Here is a 25,242-nt window from a genome sequence, read left to right on the forward strand (position 1 = left end):
GCTAATAGTAGAAATCTGATTAGTCAGTTGACATTCCTATCAGTCCTAGACTATGATGACATCATCTATATGGATGCAGCTGCCACTTCATTAAAGCCTTTAGATGCAGTTTATCACAGCACTCGCCACTTTATTACGGGCAACAATTTCTGTACTCACTGCATTCTCTACCAGAAAGTTGATTGGCCCTCTTTGATGTCACGTAGGTTGATACATTGCTATGTTTTATAAAGCCCTTTTGCAAAAAGTCCCACTGTACCTAAGATCAATACTAAACTTTAGACATATGAGTTACCACATGGTCTCAGGGACAGCTAATTCTGGAAATTCCTTTGGTCTCTAGTGAGTTAGATAAATCAGATTTTAGTTTTCTTGCACCTTATTTGTGGAACAATCTTCAAAATGTTTTGGTGCCTAGGGCAATTCAGAAAGCTGTTTGAGGACCTTATTACTAATGTGTTTGTTTTTTATGACCATGTTTTTATTTCTGCTTGCATTTGATGTGTGTATTTTCTCTAATTCATGTAATTCCCGCTTTCTCTAATCCCCTCTCGCACGCACGCACGGACACACACACACTTATGCAAATTGACAGAGAAATGCTCAGCTGTTTACATTTTAGTTTGTTTGGCTTCATCATTTTGATTGTGATGGGCTACGGAATCTTTCTTCTGCATTTGAAGCTCCTCTTTGTATGATTCTTCCTTACCACCTTTGTCCCTGAACTGGGCCTCGATCTCTGCAGGGTCCATGTAGGTATAGAAATAGGCCATGATGGAGAAGATGACACACACTGCCACTAGGAGGGAGGCGAAGAGGACAAACTGCCCACTGCAGGAGGAAAAAACACAAAGATTTGAACAGATCTGGCCCTTGAGGTATGCTTCATGGGCACTGAATACTTCAGCTCTTTCACCCATAGAGTCAGGGCTGGCTTGCCCTATACACGGACCACGTGCTGCAGGAGTGCTATGAGTGTTATGAGAGAGTTATCAGGAGAGTGTAGTGTAGTGTCACTGTACCTGTTCTTCGATCTGTGCAATCTCAGCAACAATAAGGACAATAAAGTTGCCAATAGCTACAGTGAACAGCCGGCCTGCTTGTAGCACTGCCTTCATGTTGCTCGGTGCCTTTGAAGGAAGATATATAGCTTGGTAAATTATGCTGCGAATTGGAGTACAGCCACCCATTATTTTACAACTAAAAATTCAAGAGATTACTTTATACTTTCCCCTGTTGTTGGGCAGATCAAAATGATTCAAGTTCAGCACAGGGTCTAAGAGATGACTAAATGTAGACTAGAATTGAATCGAGGGAAACCGGTTTCTGAGATTTACTGGGATTTACTGCCCAAAACCAGTCCCTTTTCCGTGATAACTGCGAGAAACCGGTAAATTTTGATAAATTATTTATATGAACAGCATGGAGTGAAATGGAACTGTTAAATTATATGTGATGTCTAAATCTGGCTTCTCTACGGCCTCTGCATGATGAATCATCAATGCTCATGGTGGGGACAGACAGCCCATCTCAGTATGGAGAGCAGTTCACAATGCATGTAGACCTATCATCTATCTCATCATGGTAACTTTTATTCTTGTGACAGGTAGGTCTGCATTTGCTGCAGCACAGTCTATACTACAGTAATATAAAGACCGAAAGCCTGTCAAATTTATCCATCTCCATCTGGCTTTAGGGGGTCACCTTATTTTTTTATTGTAAAGAGTTTTTAAACAGCCTATCACTTGAATATTGTTGCTTTAAATCAGTGCACGCGCGAGCACTCTCTCACAGTCTTTCTCTCCATCAACTCTCAGATGATCCTGTTCTAGATTGATATATAGGCCTGTATATAGACGTCCTAGCCTACCTCTTTCAGGTAATACATTCAATTCAATATCTAATTAATGATGGGTTATGCATAATAAGCTTCTAATTTATAGCCGTCTCTTGTGCAATATGCACACACCTGTGCTCTGCTGGCTTCTCTCCTTAAAAAATGCTCATTAGCTCTTGGAGTCCCATACAGGAAAAGCTAGACTAGAATAGCCTGCTGGACATTATTTCTTTTTTGCATTTCTTATACCAATAGACTATTCGAAGAGGGAGGCAAGCTCTTGTTTGCTGAATGTTAAATACATCAGACAATATAACTCACAGGATAGTTTGAAAGAAGAGCGAATGCACGACGGCGGTAGGCTATGGCAGTTATTCATTCAGACCCATAACCATTCAATCTTCGTGAAGAGAAAGCCTTCTGCATCTAATTCTAGTCCTATATTATTCAAGGATGTCATTAGAATGATGAAGATAAGGACATCGAAACGTATTTCATTTAACTGTTGAAAGCCAGGAAGGAATGAAGCAACGATAGAGAGAGAAAGAGGAGGTAGCCTAATAACATCAGGGAAAATATTATGAAAGGTATACCGTTCCAGTTACAAGTCTGGACACACCTACTCATTTAAGGGTTTTTCTTTATTTGTAATATTTTCTTCATTTTAGAATAGAGGTGAAGACATCAAAACTATGAAATAACACATGAAATAACACATATGAAATCATGTAGTAACCAAAAAAGTGAATTTTATATCTGAGATTCTTCAAAGTAGCCACCCTTTGCCTTGAAGACAGCTTTGCACACTCTTGGTATTCTCTCATCCAGCTTCATGAGGTTGTCACCTGGAATGCATTTCAATTAACAGGTGTGCCTTGTTAAAAGTTAATTTGTGGAATTTCTTTCCTTAATTTGAGCCAATCAGTTGTGTTGTGACAAGGTAGTGGTGGTATACAGAAGATAGCCCCATTTGGTAAAAGACCAAGTCCAGAACAGCTCAAATAAGCAAAGAGAAACGACAGTCCATCATTACTTTAAGACTTTAAGGTCAGTCAATATGGAACATTTCAAGAACTTTGAATGTTTCTTTAAGTGCAGTCGCAAAAACCATCATGGCCGAATTGCAGCAAAGAAACCACTACCAAAGGACACCAATAAGAAGAAGAGACTTGCTTGGGCCAAGAAACACAAGCAATGGACATTTGATTGGTGGAAATCTGTCCTTTGGTCTGATGAGTCCAAATTTGACATTTTTGGTTCCAACCTGCTCTGTGTATTTGTGAGACGCCGAGTAGGTGAAAGGATGATCTCTGGATGTGTGGATTCCACCGTGAAGCATGGAGAAGGTGGTGTGATGGTGCTTTGCTGGTGATTTATTTAGAATTCAAGGCACACTTAACCAGCATGGCTGCAGCGATACGCCATCCCATCTGGTTTGTACTTAGGTGGTGTTTGGCACTCATTTGTTTTTCAACAGGACAGTGACCCAACACACCTCCAGGCTGTGTAAGGGCTATTTGACCAAAAAGGAGAGTGATGGAGTGCTGCATCAGATGACCTGGCCTCCACAATTACCCGACCTCAACCCAATTGAGATGGTTTGGGATGAGGAAAAGCAGCCAACAAGTGCTCTGCATATGTGGGAACTCCTTCAAGACCGTTGGAAAAGCATTCCTAGTGAAGCTGGTTCAGAGAATGCCAAGAGTGTGCAAAGCTGTCATCAAGGCAAAGCGGGGCTATTTGAAGAATCTCAAATATAAAATATATTTTGTTTTGTTTAACACTTTTTTGGTTACTACATTATTTCAAATGTGTTATTTCATAGTTTTGATGTCTTCACTATTATTCAACAATGTAGAAAATAGGAAACCAAAGAAAAACCCTTGAATGAGTAGGTGTGTCCAAACTTTTGACTGATACTGTAGGTCATACTGAACCAGACTTACACGTTTAAGCACAACAGTTCAGTCGAGTAAAGGCTTACTTAACTGAATGACAATATAGACAGAATACAATATGGAATTTTATTGAATAGTTTGAGGTAGGCCTCGTCTCCGAGGAATGCTCCTCAGAGCCAGATGCTGATGACAGGTTGCCCTGGACAGCTGGCATTGGAACCCACTGGGAGAACGGGGACCCTGATGACGGGCCTTCAGTTGGTGGTGGAAGGTCGTTGGAAGACTTCTGCTTCAAAACATCAAGTGGGAGACAAGGTTTGAGATGACATAGTAATACTCCCCTAGATTCACGCCCATTGGTTGAAAGAAAGGGAAGTGATTATTGCATGAGTGGTTAATCAGCAACCGTGGTGGAATTGACTTAGTGTGCCATGCTCATAGGCCGAAGTTAAATAGGTGGATGACATTCCGAACACTTGCTAGTAGTAAAGGAGGAGGAGAAACGTGACGCTAAGCTGATGAGGTAACATTATAACCACCACCATAGAAATACCTGCTATGCTGATGAGTGAGAGAAAGTGATATGAGTTATGAGTTTACTTGATGAATGAAAAGTGACGATCCATTCAGACCAGCCTTACTGATTGAACTTTCATAACTACATGATATCTTTCCATTCACAACCATAACAGTAGACCTTTGCATAGTAAAACATTTTCCCACAGTAGCCACAGGCGTGTGTCCATCCATGGAAAGTGAGGCCATCACACAAGTCCTAGGGGAAACATTTGAAGGAAAGACAGGGGGGAAGAGAAAGAGATTACACCTTTTTTAGTTATCGAAACTTGTTTTTGAAGCTTTGGATGGTCTGGACAGAGAGTGCATTTGGTATATGCAGGAAATAACTGTGTAGCATACTCAGTTGGTGTTGTAAAACTGATTACTTCTTCTGGGAGGTTGCCTGGAACTTTTTCCTTTGTGTTTATATCGAACAATGCATTCCAAGTGGGAGGACAGATGACATCATTTTGGGGTTCTTGTGGTGAATAAGTCTGTCTCAAATAAGTGCAATTTTCCTATGTTTTTTTTGTGATGGCAGGATATGCCATCACAAGGGGCAATGCAGCGTAGCCTAGTGGTTAGAGCGTTGGACTAGTAACCGAAAGGTTGCAAGATCGAATCCCCGAGGTGACATGGTACAATCTGTTGTTCTGCCCCTGAACAAGGCAGTTAACCCACTGTTCCTAGGCAGTCATTGAAAATAAGAATTTGTTCTTAACTGACTTCCCTAGTTAAATAAAGATAAAATGCCAAATGTTATTGATTGTGTTGTAGGTCACTTTACCTCTGCCAAGCTGACTAAAATGCTCTATTATGGGCTCATGGATTGACAGACCGATCTGTTTTGGGGATTCACCAAATTGGACCAAAACACAAAATGGTACATGAGCTTTCTGGGCAGCTTTTTGCCTTTTTATCTCCCACAAATATGCATGCAACCGATTAATTGAAAACTGTTGTTTCAAGAAATTCTTCAGACTGTGTGTGTTCACAGTAATCCAGTGAACGGACATGTTCACACTGACTGAAGGGTAGATTACTCCTTTGTGCAAAGAAACGATACTGTCGACACTCCTCTAACTCGCACCTGACGGAATGACTTTTTCCCCAGGTTTTCTACTGTACGTGTATGGGTACTGAAAATCCTTTCAGTTTAAAAAAAAAATGCTAATATCCCATTTGTAGCATCTACACAGATGCTTTTTAGATGGCTTGTGACTGTTACATCCTTGGAAGTGTCTGTATGTTTTCAGGTTATGTGGGTGGCAAAATAATTTTTTAAACCTCTTAGATGTAAAGTCCCCTGTTAAGGGAACCTGTGTGGTTCTGGTATTAGTTCCAACCAACATGTTCATTTACAATTAGATATGTGGACACCATAGATTGAAATGGCTTGCATATTTTCTGAGCCTTTATAACGTAGGATGTGAAATCTGAAATCACCTGAAGCTGGGATGTCCCTCCTACACTTTCATTCGCTCTTCCAACTGTCCATCAACTCCCGGCTGAACCCAACGCCTGCAATCGTTACATCGTAGCGCACCAGGAGAGAGTGGTTTCATCATGGTAGCACATTCAGAGATTGATTTATAGTCATTAATCTAAAATAATTCACAGATTAAAAAAAACACTTTCTGTTTGTCATAGACAACCAAGCAGGCATGGAGGGCAGTGTAGATGACGTAACAAGAGAAGCCACTTGAGACGACAGCAGGTGAACTGTCATGTTATCTCTCATGATTTTTTCACACTGGGGGCAGTGATAATGGCCATCTGTCCTACAGTAGCGGTGCATGGGTAAAATCACCAGGGAAGCCAAGCCAGGGGGGAAAAAAATCCATATTACAACCTGTGTTGTGATAATTGCGTTGTTTGGTCTATAATATCTTGTTAGTTCATATGTCTCGACACCGTGATATATAGGGCTAAGGCCGAGACAATAAGGAAACAGTGGCAGAATACATTCAACCACACCTTTGTTTCATCACAAAACCGGAGAGCAACATCTGTCCGGTGAAGTCCACAAAACATATTGCATGTAACAGTAACAGTTACATGACCTACAGCATGGTCAAGCAAGTTCATGTTCCCGACATTTCTGACCACTAAACAACTACTGATTTAGAACCACTGAGATTTACCGCAAGTAGCAAAGAAAATAGAAGCTGCCTCCACTATTCCAGCACCATTTCAACTTTAACATCATCTAATCACCTATGCTTAGTTGAATAGTGACAACTAAAATATACCAAAAATGATTTAGTGCAATCAACGTAAACTATATATGGCTGTCCATATGTACTGATTTCTGCTCGCTAGCCTAACTTTATTTCATAAGCAGCGATGCGCAGGGCCTTCTAATTAACATTAGCCTACTACATCTAGCTTCCTGTTGAACTTCAAACCTCTCAGGCCAGGGGCACAATGTATGAATTTATGGTTTGATCAGAATCAGCATTATAATCCTTGGCCAGTATGGAGAATTAATTAAACCACAAGTCCAAATCCCTATCTCCATCCATGGCTAATTTAGGAAAGGGCCAATTTTAGCTAGCCCTCCAGCCACCGAGGACAACAACACAACGAGATGATGCAACAATTCAATTTTGTTCTGTCAATGACGTTTGGCTTCTGATGTGTTGTGATTGGTGTGAAGCCCTTCCCTTGACACTTTTTGGGGTACACCAGTACAATTCACAACTGACCTCATTCAGTTTAGCTCAACACTGATTGGCTATTATTTTATGAATACTCGCTGGCTTCCCTTGCATTCAATGCTATGGGTGGCAACAATGTCATACTCTTTTTGATCAGACAGCATCAGGTAGACGGGCTACACATACTGAGACAGATGGGCGCTATTTCGTTTGCTCGGATGCTTTATCTGGTGAGATACAGTCAGCCAATTGAAAGACATTTATGAAACACAGAGAGACGAAAGATGCACTATTTTGTATATTTTTGTCTATTTTTCCTTGTACATTTTTTGGGGGGAAGCCTGGCTTCCCTTGGCACCCATGAATACATGCCACTGCTGTCCTGCAGTCCAAATTGCATTTGCAAATCTTTTTATCTAGACAAAAAGACAGAGAAATGAGTGAAGCACCGCTTGACAAGAATGATAATACAATCTACAAGACTACATGATTAAAACATCAGCATACCAGACACTGCCTTTTTTGCACATCTACACTGTGTAAAAAACATTAGGAACACCATCCTAATATTGAGTTTTTCCCCCTTTTGCCCTCAGAACAGCCATAGTTCGTCACGACATGGACTCTACAAGGTGTTGAATGCATTCCACAAGAATTCTGGCCCATGTTGACTCCAATAATTCCCACAGTTGTGTCAAGTTGGCTGGATGGCCTTTGTGTGGTAGACTATTCTTGATACACAGGTGAAACTGTTGAGCATGAAAAACCCAGCAGAATTGCAGTTTGAGACACACTCAAACCGGTGCACCTTGCATCTACTACCATACCCCGTTCAAAGACACTGAAATCTTTCATCTTGCCCATTCACCCTCAATGGCACACATACACAATCCATGTCTCAATTGTTTTAAGGCTTAAAAATCATTATTTAACCCGGCTCCTCCCCTTCATCTACCCTGATTGAAGTGGATTTAACAAACGACATCAATAAGGGATCATAGCGTTCACCTGAATTCACCTGGTCAGTCCATGTTATGGAAAGAGCAGGTGTCCTTAATTTAATGTTTTGTACACTCAGTGTATGGCTCAATAGATTGGCCTTATCAGCGGACCTCTTTCTGGTGCAAATGATTCAATACCTTGTGTCTTCCCATAGTTGGCTAGCTAGTAATTTAATAAACTAGTTAACACAGCTAGCTAGTGTGGATGTGCGTTGACTTCCTTGAGTCAGTAGCAATGTTATAGTAGCTAGCAGGTTTGCTTAAGTATTGCAAAGAAATTGAAGGAGACCCACCACTTGATGAACTGAAAGACAGTGAAATCTCTTAGTAGGGCTCTATTCAATCTGTATCTCTGAAACGTTACAGATTGTGCAATATAAATTGTCACACCCTGATCTGTTTCACCTGTCTTTGTGACTGTCTCCACCCCTTCCAGGTGTCACCCATCTTCCCCATTATCCCCAGTGTATTTTTATCTGTGTTCTCTGTTTGTCTGTTGCCAGTTCGTCTTGTTTGTCAAGCCAACCAGCGTTTTTGTGTCAGCTCCTGCTTTTCCCCAGTCTCTCTTTTCTCGTGCTCCTAGTTTTTGACCCTTGCCTGTCCTGACCCTGTACCCACCTGCCTGACCACTCTGCCTGCCCCTGAGCCTGCCTGCCATCCTGTACCTTTGCCCCACCTCTGTACTACCGACCTCTGCCTGACCTGACCCTGAGCCTGCCTGCCATCCTGTACCGTTGCCCCTGTCGCTGTAATAAACATTGTTACTTCGACATGGTCTGCATCTGAGTCTTACCTTGATACCTGATAATAAATTAATTTATGATTGAGCCAACATATGCCACGTTTACCGTGAATCCAGTCTTATCTAATGCGGGATCATTGTCTTTTAATTTCAATCACAGTAACGCTGAACTACCTCGATCCCGATTGAAAAGAGCCCCTAGGCATACATTAAACTATGACAAAAAATGTGACATTTTGGGAGCAATAATATGCGAATTGTCTGCATAATCTTGTCATCCTCAAGTCTGTGACCTGCATGCTAGGATTACATGAGTTTTCTCACATTGCAACCTGTCTGCTCGGCCCCTCACCTGTCCTGCGATTTCCAGACGTATCGTGGCTAAGGCTGTGGCAGTCATGACATTTTGTCAGCCAGTTATTGTCATGCAAAAGTGAATGGTCAATCCGACGTCTGCATTGGCCATGCAGCATTTACGGTAAAATGACCCCTGTAGAAGTCAGGGCATTCATACTTTAGCTTCAAGGAAGTTGTCAAGGAAGTGAGTTTTTGTTTATACAAGACCTCCCGCCCCCACCTACCATCAACCAATCATGTCAATGCGGAGCTATACAGAGCCTTCCGCATTGTTACACAATTTGAGGAGCGCACGGCGATGAGGTACGGAGCTCAGTTTAGCCTCTGCATGCCTCCGGAGGCTCCGCAATTGCATCACAACCTCCATACAAAGCCTCCGACCACATTTTCGGAACAAGCATACATTGTATTTTTTATTTTATTATGTTCGCTTTGAGGCAAGCAACACTGAAGCATGCATGAGAGCACCAGCTGTTCTGGATGACTATGTGATCACGCTCTCCGTAGCCATTGTGAGCAAAACCTTTAAACAGGTCAACATTCACAATGCCATGGGGCCAGACGGATTACCAGGATGTGTACTCAAAGCATGTGCAGACCAACTGGCAAGTGTCTTCACTGACATTTTCAACCTCACCCTGGCAAAGTCTGTAATACCTACATGTTTCAAACAGACCGCCATAGTCCCTGTGGCCAAGAAAGCGAAGGTAACCTGCCTAAATGATTACCGCCTTGTAGCACTCAAGTCAGTAACCATGAAGTGCTTTGAAAGGCTGGTCATGGATCACATCAACACCATCATGCCAGAAACCCTAGACCCACTCCAATTTCCATACCGCCCCAACAGATCCACAGATGATGCAATTTCAATTGCACTCCAAACTGCCCTTTCCCAGCTGGACAAAAGGAACACCTATTTGAGAATGCTTTTCATTGACTACAGCTCAGCGTTCAACACCATATTGCCCACAAAGCTCATCACTAAGCTAAGGACATTGGGACTAAACACCTCCCTCTGCAACTGGATCCTGGACTTCCTGACGGGCCGCCCCCAGGTGGTAAGGGTAGGTAACAACACATCCACAACGCTGATCCTCAACACGGGGGCCCATCAGGGGTGCGTGCTTAGTCCCCTCCTGTACTCCCTGTTCACCCATGACTGCGTGGCCAGTCACGACTCCAACACCATCATTAAGTTGGCTGACGACACAACAGTAGTAGACCTGATCACCGTCAACGATGAGACAGCCTATAGGGAGGAGGTCAGAGACCTGGCAGTGTGGTGCCAGGACAACAACCTCTCTCTCAATGTGAGCAAGACAAACGAGTTGATTGTGGACTATAGGAAAAGGAGGGCCTAACAGGCCTCCATTACCCCATTAACATTGACGGGACTGAAGTGGAGCGGGTCGAGAGTTTCAAGTTCCTTGGTTTCCACATCACCAACAAACTATCATGGTCCAAACACATCAAGACAGTTGTGAAGAGGGCACGACAACACCTTTTCCCCCTCAGGAGACAGAAAAGATTAGGCATGGGTCCCCAGATCCTCAAAAAGTTCTACAGCTGCACCATCGAGAGCATCCTGACCGGTTGCATCACCGCCTGGTCTGGCAAATGCTTGACATCTGACCATAAGGTGCCACAGAGGGTAGTGTGTACGGCCCAGTACATCACTGGGGCCATGCTTCCTGCCTTCCAGGACCTGTATACTAGAGGAAGGCCCCAAAAATTGTCAAAGACTCCAGTCACCCAAGTCATAGAGTGTTCCCTCTGCTACCGCACAGCAAGCGGTACCGGAGCACCAAGTCTAGGACCAAAAGGCTCCTTAACAGCTTCTACCCCCAAGCCATAAGACTGCTGAACAACTAAACGAATCATATGGCCACCCAGACTATTTACATGCTACTCGCTGTTTATTATCTATACACTTTACAAATTACCTTGACTAACCTGTACCCCGCACATTGACTCGGTACCTGTACCCTGTATATAGCCTCATTACTGTTATGTAAATTTCTTGTGTTACTTTTTGATAGGATTTTTTTTACTTTAGTTTATTAAGTAAATATTTTACTATATTGTTGGTTAAGGGCTTGTAAGTAAGCATTTCGGCACATGTGATAAATACAATTGGATTTGATTGTCATGCAAAAGCCTGCCGTGACCCTTAATTAACAAACACATTTAGCATCTTGTTATGATAATAATCCATATAAAGTAGCCTACAGTCATTTGTTGAATTAGAGGCACATGTTAATGTGAAACCATTGTAGAAATACTATAAAATACTGCGACAATGGAAATCAAATGAGAGATGCCTGATCTTGCTCTGTTGGAAGATTTGGCGCAAGCTGCATTTTTCAGTGTGTGAACCTGAGAACAATTAGTATTTATCAACGTTATCTCCTACCAGTGTGCATATGACGCTCGTAGGACTGTTTGATAAATCACACTTTTCCTATGGCTATGAACATTCTAAATTCCGTTCAAAAGTAATATTTTATAATAGTTTCTACGCGATTTTGATTGCATACAAGCAGCTTGGAACATCTACATTTAAAAAAGTATAATACATCAATTTAATATACACCATCACAATAAATCCAGGAAATACAGTCAGATGTTTACATACACCTTAGCCAAATACATTTAAACTCAGTTTTTCACAATTCCTGACATTTAATCCTAGTAAAAATTACCTGTCTTAGGTCAGTTAGGATCACCACTTTATTTTAAGAATGTGAAATGTCAGAATAATAGTAGAGAGAATGATTTATTTCAGCTCTTATTTCTTTCATCACATTCCCAGTGGGTCAGAAGTTTACATACACTCAATTAGTATTTGGTAGCATTGCCTTTAAATTGTTTAACTTGGGTCAAACATTTCGGGTAGCCTTCCACAAGCTTCCCACAATAAGTTGGGTGAATTTTGGCCCATTCCTCCTGACAGAGCTGGTGTAACTGAGTCAGGTTTGTAGGCCTCCTTGCTCGCACACACTTTTTCAGTTCTGCCCACAAATGTTCTATGGGATTGAGGTCAGGGCTTTGTGATGGCCACTCCAATACCTTGACTTTGTTGTCCTTAAGCCATTTTGCCACAACTTTGGAAGTATGCTTGGAGTCATTGTCCATTTGGAAGACCCATTTGCGACCAAGCTTTAACTTCCTGACTGATGTCTTGAGATGTTGCTTCAATATATCCACATAGTTTTCCTACCTCATGATGCCATCTATTTTATGAAGTGCACCAGTCCCTCCTGCAGCAAAGCACCCCCACAACATGATGCTGCCACCCCCGTGCTTCACAGTTGGGATGGCGTTCTTCGGCTTGCAAGCCTCCCCCTTTTTCCTCCAAACATAACGATGGTCCTTATGGCCAAACAGTTCTATTTTTGTTTCATCAGACCAGAGGAAAGTACGATCTTTGTCCCCATGTGCAGTTGCAAACCGTAGTCTGTTTTTTTTATGGTGGGTTTGGAGCAGTGGCTTCTTCCTTGCTGAGCGGCCTTTCAGGTTATGTCAATATAGGACTCGTTTTACTGTGGATATAGATACTTTTGTACCTGTTTCCTCCAGCATCTTCACAAGGTCCTTTGCTGTTGTTCTGGGATTGATTTGCACTTTTCGCACCAAAGAATGCGTCTCCTTCCTGAGCGGTATGACGGCTGCGTGGTCCCATGGTGTTTATACTTGCGTACTATTGTTTGTACAGATGAACGTGGTACCTTCAGGCGTTTGGAAATTGCTCCCAAGGATGAACCAGACTTGAAGGTCTACCCATTTTTTTCCGAGGTCTTAGCTGATTTCTTTTGATTTTCCCATGATGCCAAGCAGAGGCACTGAGTTTGAAGGTAGGCCTTGAAATACATCCACAGGTACACCTCAAATTGACTTAAATGATGTCAATTAGCATATCAGAAGCTTCTAAAGCCATGACATACTTTTCTGGAATTTTCCAAGCTGTTTAAAGGCACAGTCAACTTAGTGTATGTAAACTTCTGACCCACTGGAATTGTGATACAGTGAATTATAAGTGAAATAATCTGTCTGTAAACCATTGTTGGAAAAATTACTTGTGTCATGCACAAAGTAGATGTCCTAACCGACTTGCCAAAACTATAGTTTGTTAACAAGAAATTTGTTGAGTGGTTGAAAAACGAGTTTTAATGACTCCAATCTAAGTGTATGTAAACTTCCGACTTCAACTGTATTTTAGGCAAGTCTAAAGAAACATTATGATATGAATAAAATGTATTTAAGAAGAGCAGAATATGAGTTGGCCTAATGTATGTTATCTGACACATATTGTCTCATTATGTCCCAAAAAGTAACTTAATTATAAATGATTGGCCTGTTCAATGTCACGACTTCCGCCGAAGTCGGTCCCTCTCCTTGTTCGGGCGGAGTTCAGCGGTCGAAGTCACCAACCTTCTAGCCATCACTGATCCATTTTTCATTTTCCATTGGTTTTGTCTTGTCTTCCTTCACACCTGGTTCCAATCCCATCAATTACATGTTGTGTATTTAACCCTCTGTTTCCCCTCATGTCCTTGTCGGAGATTGTTTGATTGAATGTTTGTGTATTATGTGTTGCTGCGCGACGGGTTTTGTACCCACTTTTTATAATTTTGTAATTTTGGTTTTGGAGTTTTGTGAAGCACTGATTAAACAACTCCGTTTATACCAAGTTAGATTCTCCTGCGCCTGACTTCCCTGCCACCAACACACACCCATTACATGCAAACCCAGTCCTCTTTTAAAAATGTATGTTATAGTCTAAGGCAAATCACATGGACTATAAATTGTATTATGCCCAAGCCACAGACAAATGTAAGTGAGCCTAAATGAGAGCCATGATAAAAATGTCTACTTCATGTTTATTTAAGCAGTGACACAGATTTTTTTCCAGTTATGTAATTAAATGTTTAGAAAATCTTGTTTTTTTTTAATACACACTAACTTCTATATTAAAAACAATGCAACCTATACAGTATAATCATACAAAATTAATCCTGATCGATGGACATTGGGATGTTTTACAGTTTTTTTCAAAAACAGATTGTTCCATTTGTAATGTTTTGTTGTTTTCTCTCACAGTTGAAAGCTTAAAAAAGTCTGGACTTTAAATGCATCTTAAATATAGTACCAATGTCCTTTTCCCACTCTGCACCATACTTGGAGCAGTTATTTTGTGCATATCAAAACTATAATATAATACAATTGGTATTCATTTTCTTTCTCTTGCCCCTTCTCTCTTTCACTCAGTCTCTTTCTCACGCTCACACATGCACACACACGCTCACACACGCACACACACACACACACACACGCAAATATACAGAAATTTACATTTTGGTTTGTTTGGCTTCATCATCTTCATTATGATGGTCTACGACATCTTTCTTCTGCATTTGAAGCTCCTCTTTGTCTGATTCTTCCTTACCACCATTGTCTGTGAACTGGGCCTCGATCTCTGCAGGGTCCATGTAGGTATAGAAATAGGCCATGATGGAGAAGATGACACACACTGCCACTAGGAGGGAGGCGAAGAGGACAAACTCTGCCCACTGCAGGAGGAAAAAACACAAAGATTTTACACGTCACATATTTACCTCATCAGATCTGGCCCTTGAGGTATGATTCATGGGCACTGAAGACTTCAACTCTTTCACCCATAAAGTCAGGGCTGGCTTTCCCAATACGCAGACAACGTGCCGCAAGAGGGCTATGAGTGTGTCCTCAGAGGACATAGAATGAGAGAGTTATCTTTAGAGTGTAGTGTCGTGGCACTGTACCTGTTCTTCGATCTGTGCAATCTCAGCCACAATAAGGACAATAAAGTTGCCAATAGCTACAGTGAACAGCCAGCCTGCTTGTAGCACTGCCTTCATGTTGCTTGGTGCCTTTGAAGAAAGATATATAGCTTGGTAAATTACGCTGCGAATTGGAGTACAGCCACCCATTATTTTACAACTGAAAATTCAAGAGATTACTTTATACTTTCCCCTGTTGTTGGGCAGATCAAAATGATTCAAGTTCAGCACAGGGTCTAACAGATGACTAAATGTCGACTAATAAGGGTGTGTGTGCTTCACCTGTGAATAAGAGAACTCCAGGCCAGTAACAGAGAACACCACCTCTCCACAGGTAATAAGGAAGTACTGTGGGATCTGCCAGCCCATATGGAAGGAGTTGGGCTGGATATCCTCAACCCCAGAAATGGATTCCGAGCACTATATAAAAGAGGCAATCAAAACTGTAACTTACTGAAGCTGATTATGGGATATATCACTGTAATATTAAGTGACACGTAGAAGGGGTGAAACTTACAGTCAGGCCCCATGCAAAATGACTGGGGATAAGTAGAGTGTAAGAACTCCCGAATCCAAATTCTCTGGAGTATTCACATGTGTTTGCACCATTGGTAATGGTGAAGGTGGCTCTGGAAATTAGTAAGAAGAGATGCTTTGGAAATCTGTGTTGGTGAGTCTTATAATGCAAGCAAAAGTAGCTACATACACATTTTAAGGATTTAGCTGCGAATTCTTTATGCCATCCTCTTTATTATACTGCACATTTGCAAGTATAATCAATAATGAATTCCTTACTTTCCATTTGATATGAGAGAGTAGTTGGAAGCAGAGGAGTATTCAATGCTTCCAAAAGTTGACACATTCACCGCTCCAGCCATACCATTAACAAATCTGGAAATGAATACACAGAGTTGAGAAACAGAATCAACAAAAAAACACATCCAAGTTAACCATGAAAGGCTATAGATTATCTGGAAATGTATGTTCATTTCGGTCATCTCGGCAAACAAACATTGGGAAATGCATCCAAATTTACCTGATTGCATTGGCCCCTTGCTCTGGCTTTGCCATCAAATCATCAGTCTGCAACAGAGTATCAGAGAAAATGTATATTGACTTAATGCTCATGATGTTAATACTGTACTTTTATAAGGGTGCAATTATAGGTATGTCCTTACCATCTCCCACATTGGGGCACTGAGGTTTGAGGGAATCAGAAGGGTTTGCCGCTTGCCCTTTGCTAAGGAAATAGTCCTAGATATTGCAGGACTCTGAAATGAAACGTTGATGCTTTCTTCCTCAAATGTAAGGTAATTTGCATTAGCCTGTAAAATATATGAGTGGAGTCAGTTCCACAACAAGGTATAAACACTTGACAGTTACAGTGAAGCACTTGGTTCAATTAGAAAAGTTACTACAAGTGATAAATGTCTTAATGTAATGTTTTGGCTGATCCTAACTTCACCATTCTACTTAAACCATTACCTGAGGACCTTATTACTGATGAATGGCTTTGTTTTTTATGACCGTGTGTTCTTTCTGCTTGCATTTTGTATTTATATTTTGATGTGTGTATTTTCTGTAAATTCTGTATTTCAGGGCTTATCTGTAAAAGAGACCTTTCTCTCAGTATGACTCCCTGATAAAATAAAGGTTAAATAAAACATGTAAAATATATTCTTCTAGTAGAGATCAACATCTGTGTAAGATTTCTGACAATACAGTCAGGTTTTGTGATATGAATGCCTAAGAGAACCTCCTCAAGATGGTTTACCTTAGCTGCTTCAATGACGAATGGATCATTATTGGGTAGTGTAACTGTCAAGGGGATACTGCCCATGTTGAGTAATTTTAATTGGCTCTGGGAGGATGATGGGAAGGTTGGCAAGGTTTTCTGAAATAGATACAAGCAGAGTCATATATTTATATATACAGTTGAAGTCGGAAGTTTACATACACCTTAGCCAAATACATTTAAACTCAGTTTTTCACAATTCCTGACATTTAATCCTAGTAAGAATTCCCTGTCTTAGGTCAGTTAGGATCACCACTTTATTTTAAGAATGTGAAATGTCAGAATAATTGTAGAGAGAATGATTTATTTCAGCTCTTATTTCTTTCATCACATTCCCAGTGGGTCAGAAGTTTACATACACTCAATTAGTATTTGGTAGCATTGCCTTTAAATTGTTTAACTTGGGTCAAACGTTTTGGGTAGCCTTCCACAAGCTTCCCACAATAAGTTGGGTGAATTTTGGCCCATTCCTCCTGACAGAGCTGGTGTAACTGAGTCAGGTTTGTAGGCCTCCTTGCTCGCACACACTTTTTCAGTTCTGCCCACAAATTTTCTATAGGATTGAGGTCAGGGCTTTGTGATGGCCACTCCAATACCTTGACTTTGTTGTCCTTAAGCCCTTTTGCCACAACTTTGGAAGTATGCTTGGAGTCATTGAGATGTTGCTTCAATACATCCACATAATTTTCCTACCTCATGATGCCATCTATTTTGTGAAGTGCACCATCCCCCCGTACTTCACGGTTGGGATGCTGTTCTGCGGCTTGCAAGCCTCCCCCTTTTCCTCCAAACATAATGATGGTCATTATAGGCCAAACAGTTCTATTTTTGTTTCATCAGACCAGAGGACATTTCTCCAAAAAGTATGATCTTTGTCCCCATGTGCAGTTGCAAACCTTAGTCTGGCTATTTTATGGCGGTTTTGGTGAAGTGGCTTCTTCTTTGCTGAGCAACCTTTCAGGTTATGTCGATATAGGACTCGTTTTACTGTGGATATAGATACTTTTGTACCCGTTTCCTCCAGCATCTTCACAAGGTCCTTTGCTGTTGTTCTGGGATTGATTCGCACTTTTTGCACCAAAGTACTTTCATCTCTAGGAGACAGAATGCGTCTCCTTCTTGAGCGGTTTGATGGCTACGTGGTCCCATGGGGTTTATACTTGTGTACTATTGTTTGTACAGATGAACGTGGTACCTTCAGGCATTTGGAAATTGCTCCCAAGGATAAACCAGACTTGTGGAGGTCTACAATTTTGGCTGATTTCTTTTGATTTTCCCATGATGCCAAGCAAAGAGGCACTGAGTTTGATTGTAGGCCTTGAAATACATCCACAGGTACACCTCAAATTGACTTAAATGATGTCAATTAGCATTTCAGAAGCTTCTAAAGCCATGACATCATTTTCTTGAATTTTCCAAGCTGTTTGAAGGCACAGTCAACTTAGTGTATGTAAACTTCTGACCCACTGGAATTGTGATACAGTGAATTATAAGTGAAATAATCTGTCTGTAAACCATTGTTGGAAAAATTACGTCATGCACAAAGCAGATGTCCTAACCGACTTGCCAAAACTATCGTTTGTTAACAAGAAATTTTTGAGTGGTTGAAAAACGAGTTTTAATGACTCCAAAATATGTGTATGTAAACTTCCGACTTCAACTGTTGATAGATAGATTTTAGTATATGGCTCTGGATACAAGTAAGGATTTAGCAAATAATATAATCTCTTTGTTATGCGTTCCAATTCTATAGACAGGAAAAGTATTGCCATTAAGAGGGTCAAAATGGGATACTCTCCATTTTGACTTCGTCATAATATAGATTTCCTGTAGCCCGGGTTCTAGACTGTTTCGGGCTTTCAACAATGCTACATCTATTCCTAGCCATACAAGGCATGATAGCATCAAATAATACTTTACTAAACCAGAAACAAACTGCCACACAATGTAGATGTATTGTATACACTTACATCAATCTGGATCTGTACCAAAGCTGCAGCAACAAAGGCCATGGCTGCCAAAAACATCCCCACTGTCATTCTCCTCAAAGGACTGTTGAGGAAAGGTTCATGGTTAGATTCCTAAGCATGCTTACACCTGCCTCTTCACTGTTTTGTAGATACTGCACAGGCATTTGTTTTCTCATTTTCTTTAAGTAGAACTTACGTGAAGTTCAGGCCACATTTCTTTATCAGTGGGTACACCACACTGTCCATGATCGGGACCAGAGTCAGGATCAGGATAGGGTTGACAGTCTGTCAAAAAGATGGTTTCTATGGTAAGAAGTGCATTTAGCCATGGATGAAAACAACCAGGAACCATAAAGTACCTCTAACGTACCTGCATTTGATCAGGCTGCAGAATGAGGGATCCCTGGAAAGAGAGCAAGGTCATTACTATCAAGAACAACTTGCAAACTGTAGCTTTAGTTTACTTTTTACAGTGGGATGGTTTTGCAAACGTACAAAGTTCCCATCCATGGTGGTGGCCTGAAGAGTCCACCTAGAGCCCTATGAGGGAGCAGAATGTTTTACTTGATTATACCATATGGATATTACAAGTTACATCACATATTGCAGGACAAACTAGATTATTTACCAACGTATCTCAGATACCTTTTGGTCAAATAGGGTCCAGAACATGGGAAGGGGAATGTACAGAAATAGGACCTTCAGCACCATCTTTATCTGAGCAATGAGGAGTTTCTACAAGCACAAAAAGAGAGAAAGACAATATGAGGTGTTCATACATTTGAGACCGAACATGCCATTTAGATAGTACTGTATAGTTTGCAGTGTAGCCATACCTCGTATTTCTCTTCGGCCCAGTCCATCCAGTGCGTTCTCTTCGGGTAGGAGCTACTCCTGTGCCTGAAGCGGTTCTTTACTGCAAACTGTAAAGGCAGCAGACACAGAAATGATCCTTTCAGAAACACCAGGATGGCTGCAGGGAAGAGTCCTCCAGTCATTTTTCACATTGTTGTGAAGGTTGATGCAATTATGCTGAATGCTGGTACTAGTTAATGTTTTGACTTACCCCAATACATTTACACACATCCAGCATTATGTTTCCCTGCGGTTCAGTCTTATGGTACATACCACTTCCAATTATGAACACGACTGTAGGGACAAACAGCAAAACAGCACTGTCAAACTACATTTTTATACTATTTATCAGAATAAATATTACAGAAAAACCCTGGGACAAGGTACAGTTGTAGGATCTTAATTTGATCACTCTTTTGTTGCTGAGAATTTTCTTTCACCACAGGAAATGCAGATGAGCTGATTTACATAAATTCCCTGAAAACCCACACTAACAACAGTATTGCACTTTTCCTGTAGCCTACTTCTGCCCAGCTAATAGTCTGACCACCGATCAAGAAAAATTATAGACTGAACATTCAAATACTGTTGCTGCAGGATTTAATTTGCTGTGACAATATAGGTCAAATTAAAATCCTACATCTGTAGGTAGAATAAAGAAGATGGTAGAGACACTAACCGAGGGCGACCACCATGAGCGCAGCAGGGACACCGAAGGCCAGAGGATAACACTTCTGCTGGCTGTGGATGCCACACTCCTGGCCTAAACACAGGGACACAGCACAGACATCACTCATCCATACACTAGCTGCAGTTGTGTTGTGTATTAAATAGTTATTTATGCAGATTTGTGGTAATATCTTCAGACAGCATTTAGTGAGTTATTATACATAGCCTGGCCTGGCTTGGACATTCCCCCTACCTCTGAGGATTGGTGTAATGATAGTAGACAGGAGACTCCCACCATTGATACACAGGTAGAAAACCGAGAAGAAAGTGCTCCTCTGTTTTGCCTGCAAAAATAAAAAGGAATAGATTTGTATCGTGTGTAAAGTTTGTACAGTACCAGTCAAAAGTTTGGACATACCTACTCATTCAAGGGTTTTTGTTTATTTTTACATTGTAGAATAATAGTGAAGACATCAAAACTATGAAATAACACATCTGGAATCATGTAGTAACCAAAAAAGTATATTTTGATTTTGATTTGTTTTTGGACATTGTGGAGGCCAGGTCATCTGATGCAGCACTCCATCACTCTCTTTCTTGGTCAAATAGCCCTTACACAGCCTGGAAGTGTGTTGTGTCATTGTCCTGTTGAAAAACAAATGACAGTCCCACTAAGCCCAAACCAGATGGGATGGCGTATCGCTGCAGAATGCTGTGGTAGCCATGCTGGTTAAGTGGGCCTTGAATTCTAAATAAATCACAGACAGTGTCACCAGCAAAGCTCCCCCATACCATCACACCTCTTCCTTCACTGTGAAGCTTGGGAACCACACATGCGGAGATCATCCGTTCACCTACTCTGTGTCTCATAAAGACACAGGAGTTGGAATCAAAAATCTCAAACTTGGACTCATCAGACCAAAGGACACATTTCCACTGGTCCAATGTCCATTACTCATGTTTCTTGGCCCAAGCAAGTCTCTTCTTCTTATTGGTGTCCTTTAGTAGTGGTTTCTTTTCAGCAATTCGACCATGAAGGCCTGATTCATGCCGTCTCCTCTGAACAGTTGATGTTGAGATGTGTCTGTTACCTGAAGGCTGGTAACTCTAATGGCTGGTAACTCTAATGAACTTATCCTCTGCAGCAGATGTAACTCTGGGTCTTCCTTTCCTGTGGCGGTCCTCATGAGAGCCAGTTTCATCATAGCGCTTGATGGTGTTTGCGACTGCATTTAATTAAAGAAACTTTCAAAGTTCTAGAAATGTTCCAGATTGACTGCATTCAGGTCTTAAAGTAATGATGGACTGTCATTTCTCTTTGCTTATTTGAGCTGTTCTTGCCATAATATTGATTTGGTCTTTTACCAAGTAGGGCTATCTTCTGTATACCACCCCTACCTTTGTTACAACAATACCAAAGGAAAGAAATTCCACAATTCCACACCAGTTAATTGAAATGCATTCCAGGTGACTACCTCATGAAGCTGGTTGAGAGAATGCCAAGTGTGCAAAGCTGTCATCAAGACAAAGGGTGGCTACTTTGAAGAATCTAAAATATATTTTGATTTGTTTAACAGTTATTTTGTTACTACATGATTCCATGTGTTATTTCATAGTGTTGATGTCTTCACTATTATTCTACAATGTAGAAAATAGTAAAAATGAAATAGTAGGTGTCCAAGCTTTTGACTGGTACTGTATATTATGTGCCATTCATAGGAGATACATGTACATTACACTTATCAAAGGAGCAAAGGTTCTCCTACATGTTCTTCATTTCAAGGTTAACATGACATGACTTTGCAGTTGTAGTGAGGAAATATCTGCCTACTGACAAAGATAGACAGACAGACACAGTGGCGGTGTTATTCTCCGAATACTGAGTTATTCTGCTAACCTGGTGGTCCTGAAACTGGTCTCCTCCAAAAGCGGCTACACATGGTTTGATACCACCTGTACCCAGCGCAATGAGGAGCAGGCCCACCATGGACAGCACACTGAGGAGGCAGACCAACATTGTTAGGCCATGCATTCAGTAGCACCTCACAAAGTCCATGTAGTCAGGACATACCCCAGCAAGCCTTCGCATGTGACTTGTGTTTGCGTAAGTGAATCTATGACTTTAAATGAGGACGACTCACATATGCAAGGTCAAGTTGTCCGGCGTGCCATCTCTGTCTGTGTCCGTGATGTCATGAATGGCGCTGACTGCCATCACAACCTGGCCAATTGCGTAGACAATGGACAAGTAGATGATAGTCCTGCAGGAAGGGGAAATCAAGGTGTTAGCTTCCAGTGCAAGAACATATTCCTGTTCTGTAATACACCCTAGTTCTAGGACTCCGAACAGTCACTTACTTAAACTTGCCCAACCAGGAGTCTGCTACAACGGCTCCCAGGATGGGAGTCAGGTAGCACAGAGCCACAAAGGTGTGGTAGATGGAGGTGGCCAGGTCATCATCAAACCGAAGGAAGTACCTGAAGTACAGCACCAGCACAGCTGTGGACAGGGGAGAGAGAAGGGGAAGCTCCTCAGGATGGGCACTCCACAAAGCCATTATAGTTATTCCCAGTGGGCAAAACTCATTGAAATGAGATATTTACAACTAGTTTTGCTCACTGGGTTAGAATTGTTGATTACTCCCATGTAGTAGATACTGTCATATTCTTACCTCGCATGCCATAGTAGGAGAATCTCTCGCAGAACTCATTTACAACAATGAAGAATATGCTTAGGGGATAGCCACATACCTCCTGTGCATACAGACACAAAATAAGGTCCATATTACACTAGTATCTTTATAACTTCATCTATACTATATCTGAATAAAAGCCAATTTACTTTAAAATTGCAGAGTGCAGTTAAAAATAAGGATTCCCTTACAGCTATGATATTGAATGAAATACACATACACTATATATACAAAAGTATGTTGACACCCCTTCAAATTAGTGGATTCGGCTATTTCAGGCACACCCGTTGCTGATAGGTGTATAAAATTGAGCACACAGCCATGAGATCTCTATAGACAAACATTGGCAGTAGAATAGCCTTACTGAAGAGCTCAGTGACTTTCAACATGGCACCGGCATAGGATGCCACCTTTCCAACAAGTCAGCTTGTCAGATTTCTGCCCTGCTAGAGCTGCCCCCAGTCAACTCTAAGTCCTGTTATTGTGAAGTGGAAACGTTTTGGAGCAACAATGGCTCAGCCACGAAGTGGTAGGACACACAAACTCACAGAACGGAACAACCGAGTGCTGAAGGACGTAGCATTTAAATAGTCTGTCATCGGTTGCAACACTCGCTAACGAGTTCCAAACTGTTTCTGGAAGCAACATCAGCACAAGAACTGTTCGTCGGGAGCTTCATGAAAAGGGTTTCCATGGCCGAGCAGCAGCACAGAAGCCCAAGATCACCATGTGCAACGCCAAACGTCGGCTGAAGTGGTGTAAAGCTCGCCGCCATTGGACACTGTAGCAGTGGAAACGAATTCTCTGGAGTGATGAATTGGCAGATTCCAGGAGAAAGCTACCTGCCCCAATGCATAGTGCCAACTGTAAAGTTTGGTGGAGGAGGAATAATGGTCTGCGGCTGTTTTTCATGGTTCGGGCTAGGCCCCTTAGATCCTGTGAAGGGAAATCTTAACGCTATCAATGAATAAATCACATTTATTTATAAAGCCCTTTTTACATCAGCCAATGTCACAAAGTGCTTTACAGAAACCCAACTTAAAACCCCAAACAGCAAGCAATGCAGATGTAGTAACACAGTGGCTTGGAAAAACTCCCTAGAAAGGCAGGAACCTAGAGAGGAACCAGGCTCTGAGGGGTGGCCAGTCCTCTTCTGGCTGTGCTGGGTTGAGATTATAACAGTACATGGTCAAGATGTTCAAACATTCATAGATGACCAGCAGGGTTAAATAATAATAACAATAATCACGGTGGTTGCAGAGGCTGCAACAGGTCAGCACCTCATGAGTAAATGTCAGTTGGCATTTCCATTCTAGACGATTCTGTGCTTCCAACTTTTTGGGGAAGGCCCTTTCCTGTTTCAGCATAACAATGCCACCATGCACAAAATAAGGTCTATCCAGAAATAATTTGTCAATCGGTGTGGAAGAACTTGACTGGCGTGCACAGAGCCCTGCCCTCAACCCCACCTTTGGGATGAATTGGAACATCGACTGTGAACAAGGCCTAATCACCCAACATCAGTGCCGGACTTCACTAATGCTCGTGGCTGAATGAAAAGCAAGTCCTCGCAGCAAAGTTCCAACATCTAGTTGAAAGCCTTCCCAACAGCAAGGGCACCAACTCCATATTAATGCTCATGATTTTGGAATGTTCGACAAGCAGGTGTCCAAATACTTTTGGTCGTGCAGTGTAGCTGAATATGCAAGCTTGAATTGCGTTGCATAGTGTTATATCAATTGGTGCTAGTTAATTTAATCTATGAAGCATTTATTGATTTTTCAGAGCGTCACTTGTAAAATAAATTAATCCAGACAATGGACAGTGCACTAAAACTCTTACCTTTGACTTGCCCTTCTTAACAACCTCTTCATCTTTTTGTGTGTGAGAAATAAAACCATTAGGTTAAATATATAAAATATTAGAGATATCTAAGCAGGGTACTGATGTAACAATTAAATAGATGCATTTTTTCCCAACAATAACATAAGCCTATCAGAAAATGGCAGATATCTGAATAGCATAGATCCATAATATCATTTAACAGATGCAATTTTTGCAATTTGAATAGCATTTTGTTGCCTGACCTGTCATGATGGCAGTGTATAGAGACTGCTCTTCGTCCTGTAATGTTTAGTATCCTTTACTGATCCCTTCCAGGCTAACACAGTGATTCCTGCCTCTAAGACTAGGAGGCACGACCCTGGTATGGCGTCCCAGAATGCTGTTTTATGGTTTTATCTTGTGCGAGAACACCAGAGGCAGGAAGGTGAGAGTGAGTCAATACCTCGAATTAGCTAATAATTAGATAATACTGTATCATACAAAACAACGTTACAGTCAATAAGCTACTAGACTACTTCCATCAATGTTGTGAGAAAGGTTCATAAG

At 41.4% G+C, this 25,242-nt stretch overlaps 1 protein-coding gene across 2 annotated transcripts; it reads right to left on the reverse strand.

Annotated features, from left to right (window-relative positions):
* Positions 1-998: 998 nt before the first annotated feature.
* On the reverse strand, positions 999-25,090 carry slc15a1a (solute carrier family 15 member 1a). 2 transcript variants are annotated; one of them, XM_014172951.2, is made up of 23 exons: positions 24,939-25,090; positions 24,694-24,725; positions 22,831-22,912; positions 22,517-22,658; positions 22,300-22,419; positions 22,056-22,155; positions 20,412-20,502; positions 20,169-20,252; positions 19,701-19,783; positions 19,471-19,557; positions 19,280-19,369; positions 19,130-19,174; positions 19,005-19,037; positions 18,831-18,919; positions 18,635-18,716; positions 16,644-16,763; positions 16,048-16,194; positions 15,906-15,952; positions 15,665-15,760; positions 15,387-15,498; positions 15,152-15,289; positions 14,852-14,959; positions 13,916-14,623 (listed from the first exon to the last, which is right to left on the reverse strand). In XM_014172951.2, exons 1-23 carry the CDS (start codon positions 24,943-24,945, stop codon positions 14,402-14,404), a joined length of 2,157 nt encoding a protein of 718 aa, XP_014028426.2. In that variant the 5' UTR covers positions 24,946-25,090; the 3' UTR covers positions 13,916-14,401. The 2 variants fall into 2 exon arrangements, with proteins under 2 accessions (XP_045563645.1, XP_014028426.2); XM_045707689.1 differs by lacking the exons at positions 13,916-14,623; positions 14,852-14,959 and adding an exon at positions 999-1,130 and having other exon boundaries at positions 24,939-25,037.
* Between the last annotated feature and the right edge of the window lie 152 nt (positions 25,091-25,242).

This window comes from Salmo salar, chromosome ssa25 (genome assembly GCF_905237065.1).
Source record: "Salmo salar chromosome ssa25, Ssal_v3.1, whole genome shotgun sequence".
In the NCBI taxonomy this organism is placed as follows: domain Eukaryota; kingdom Metazoa; phylum Chordata; class Actinopteri; order Salmoniformes; family Salmonidae; genus Salmo; species Salmo salar.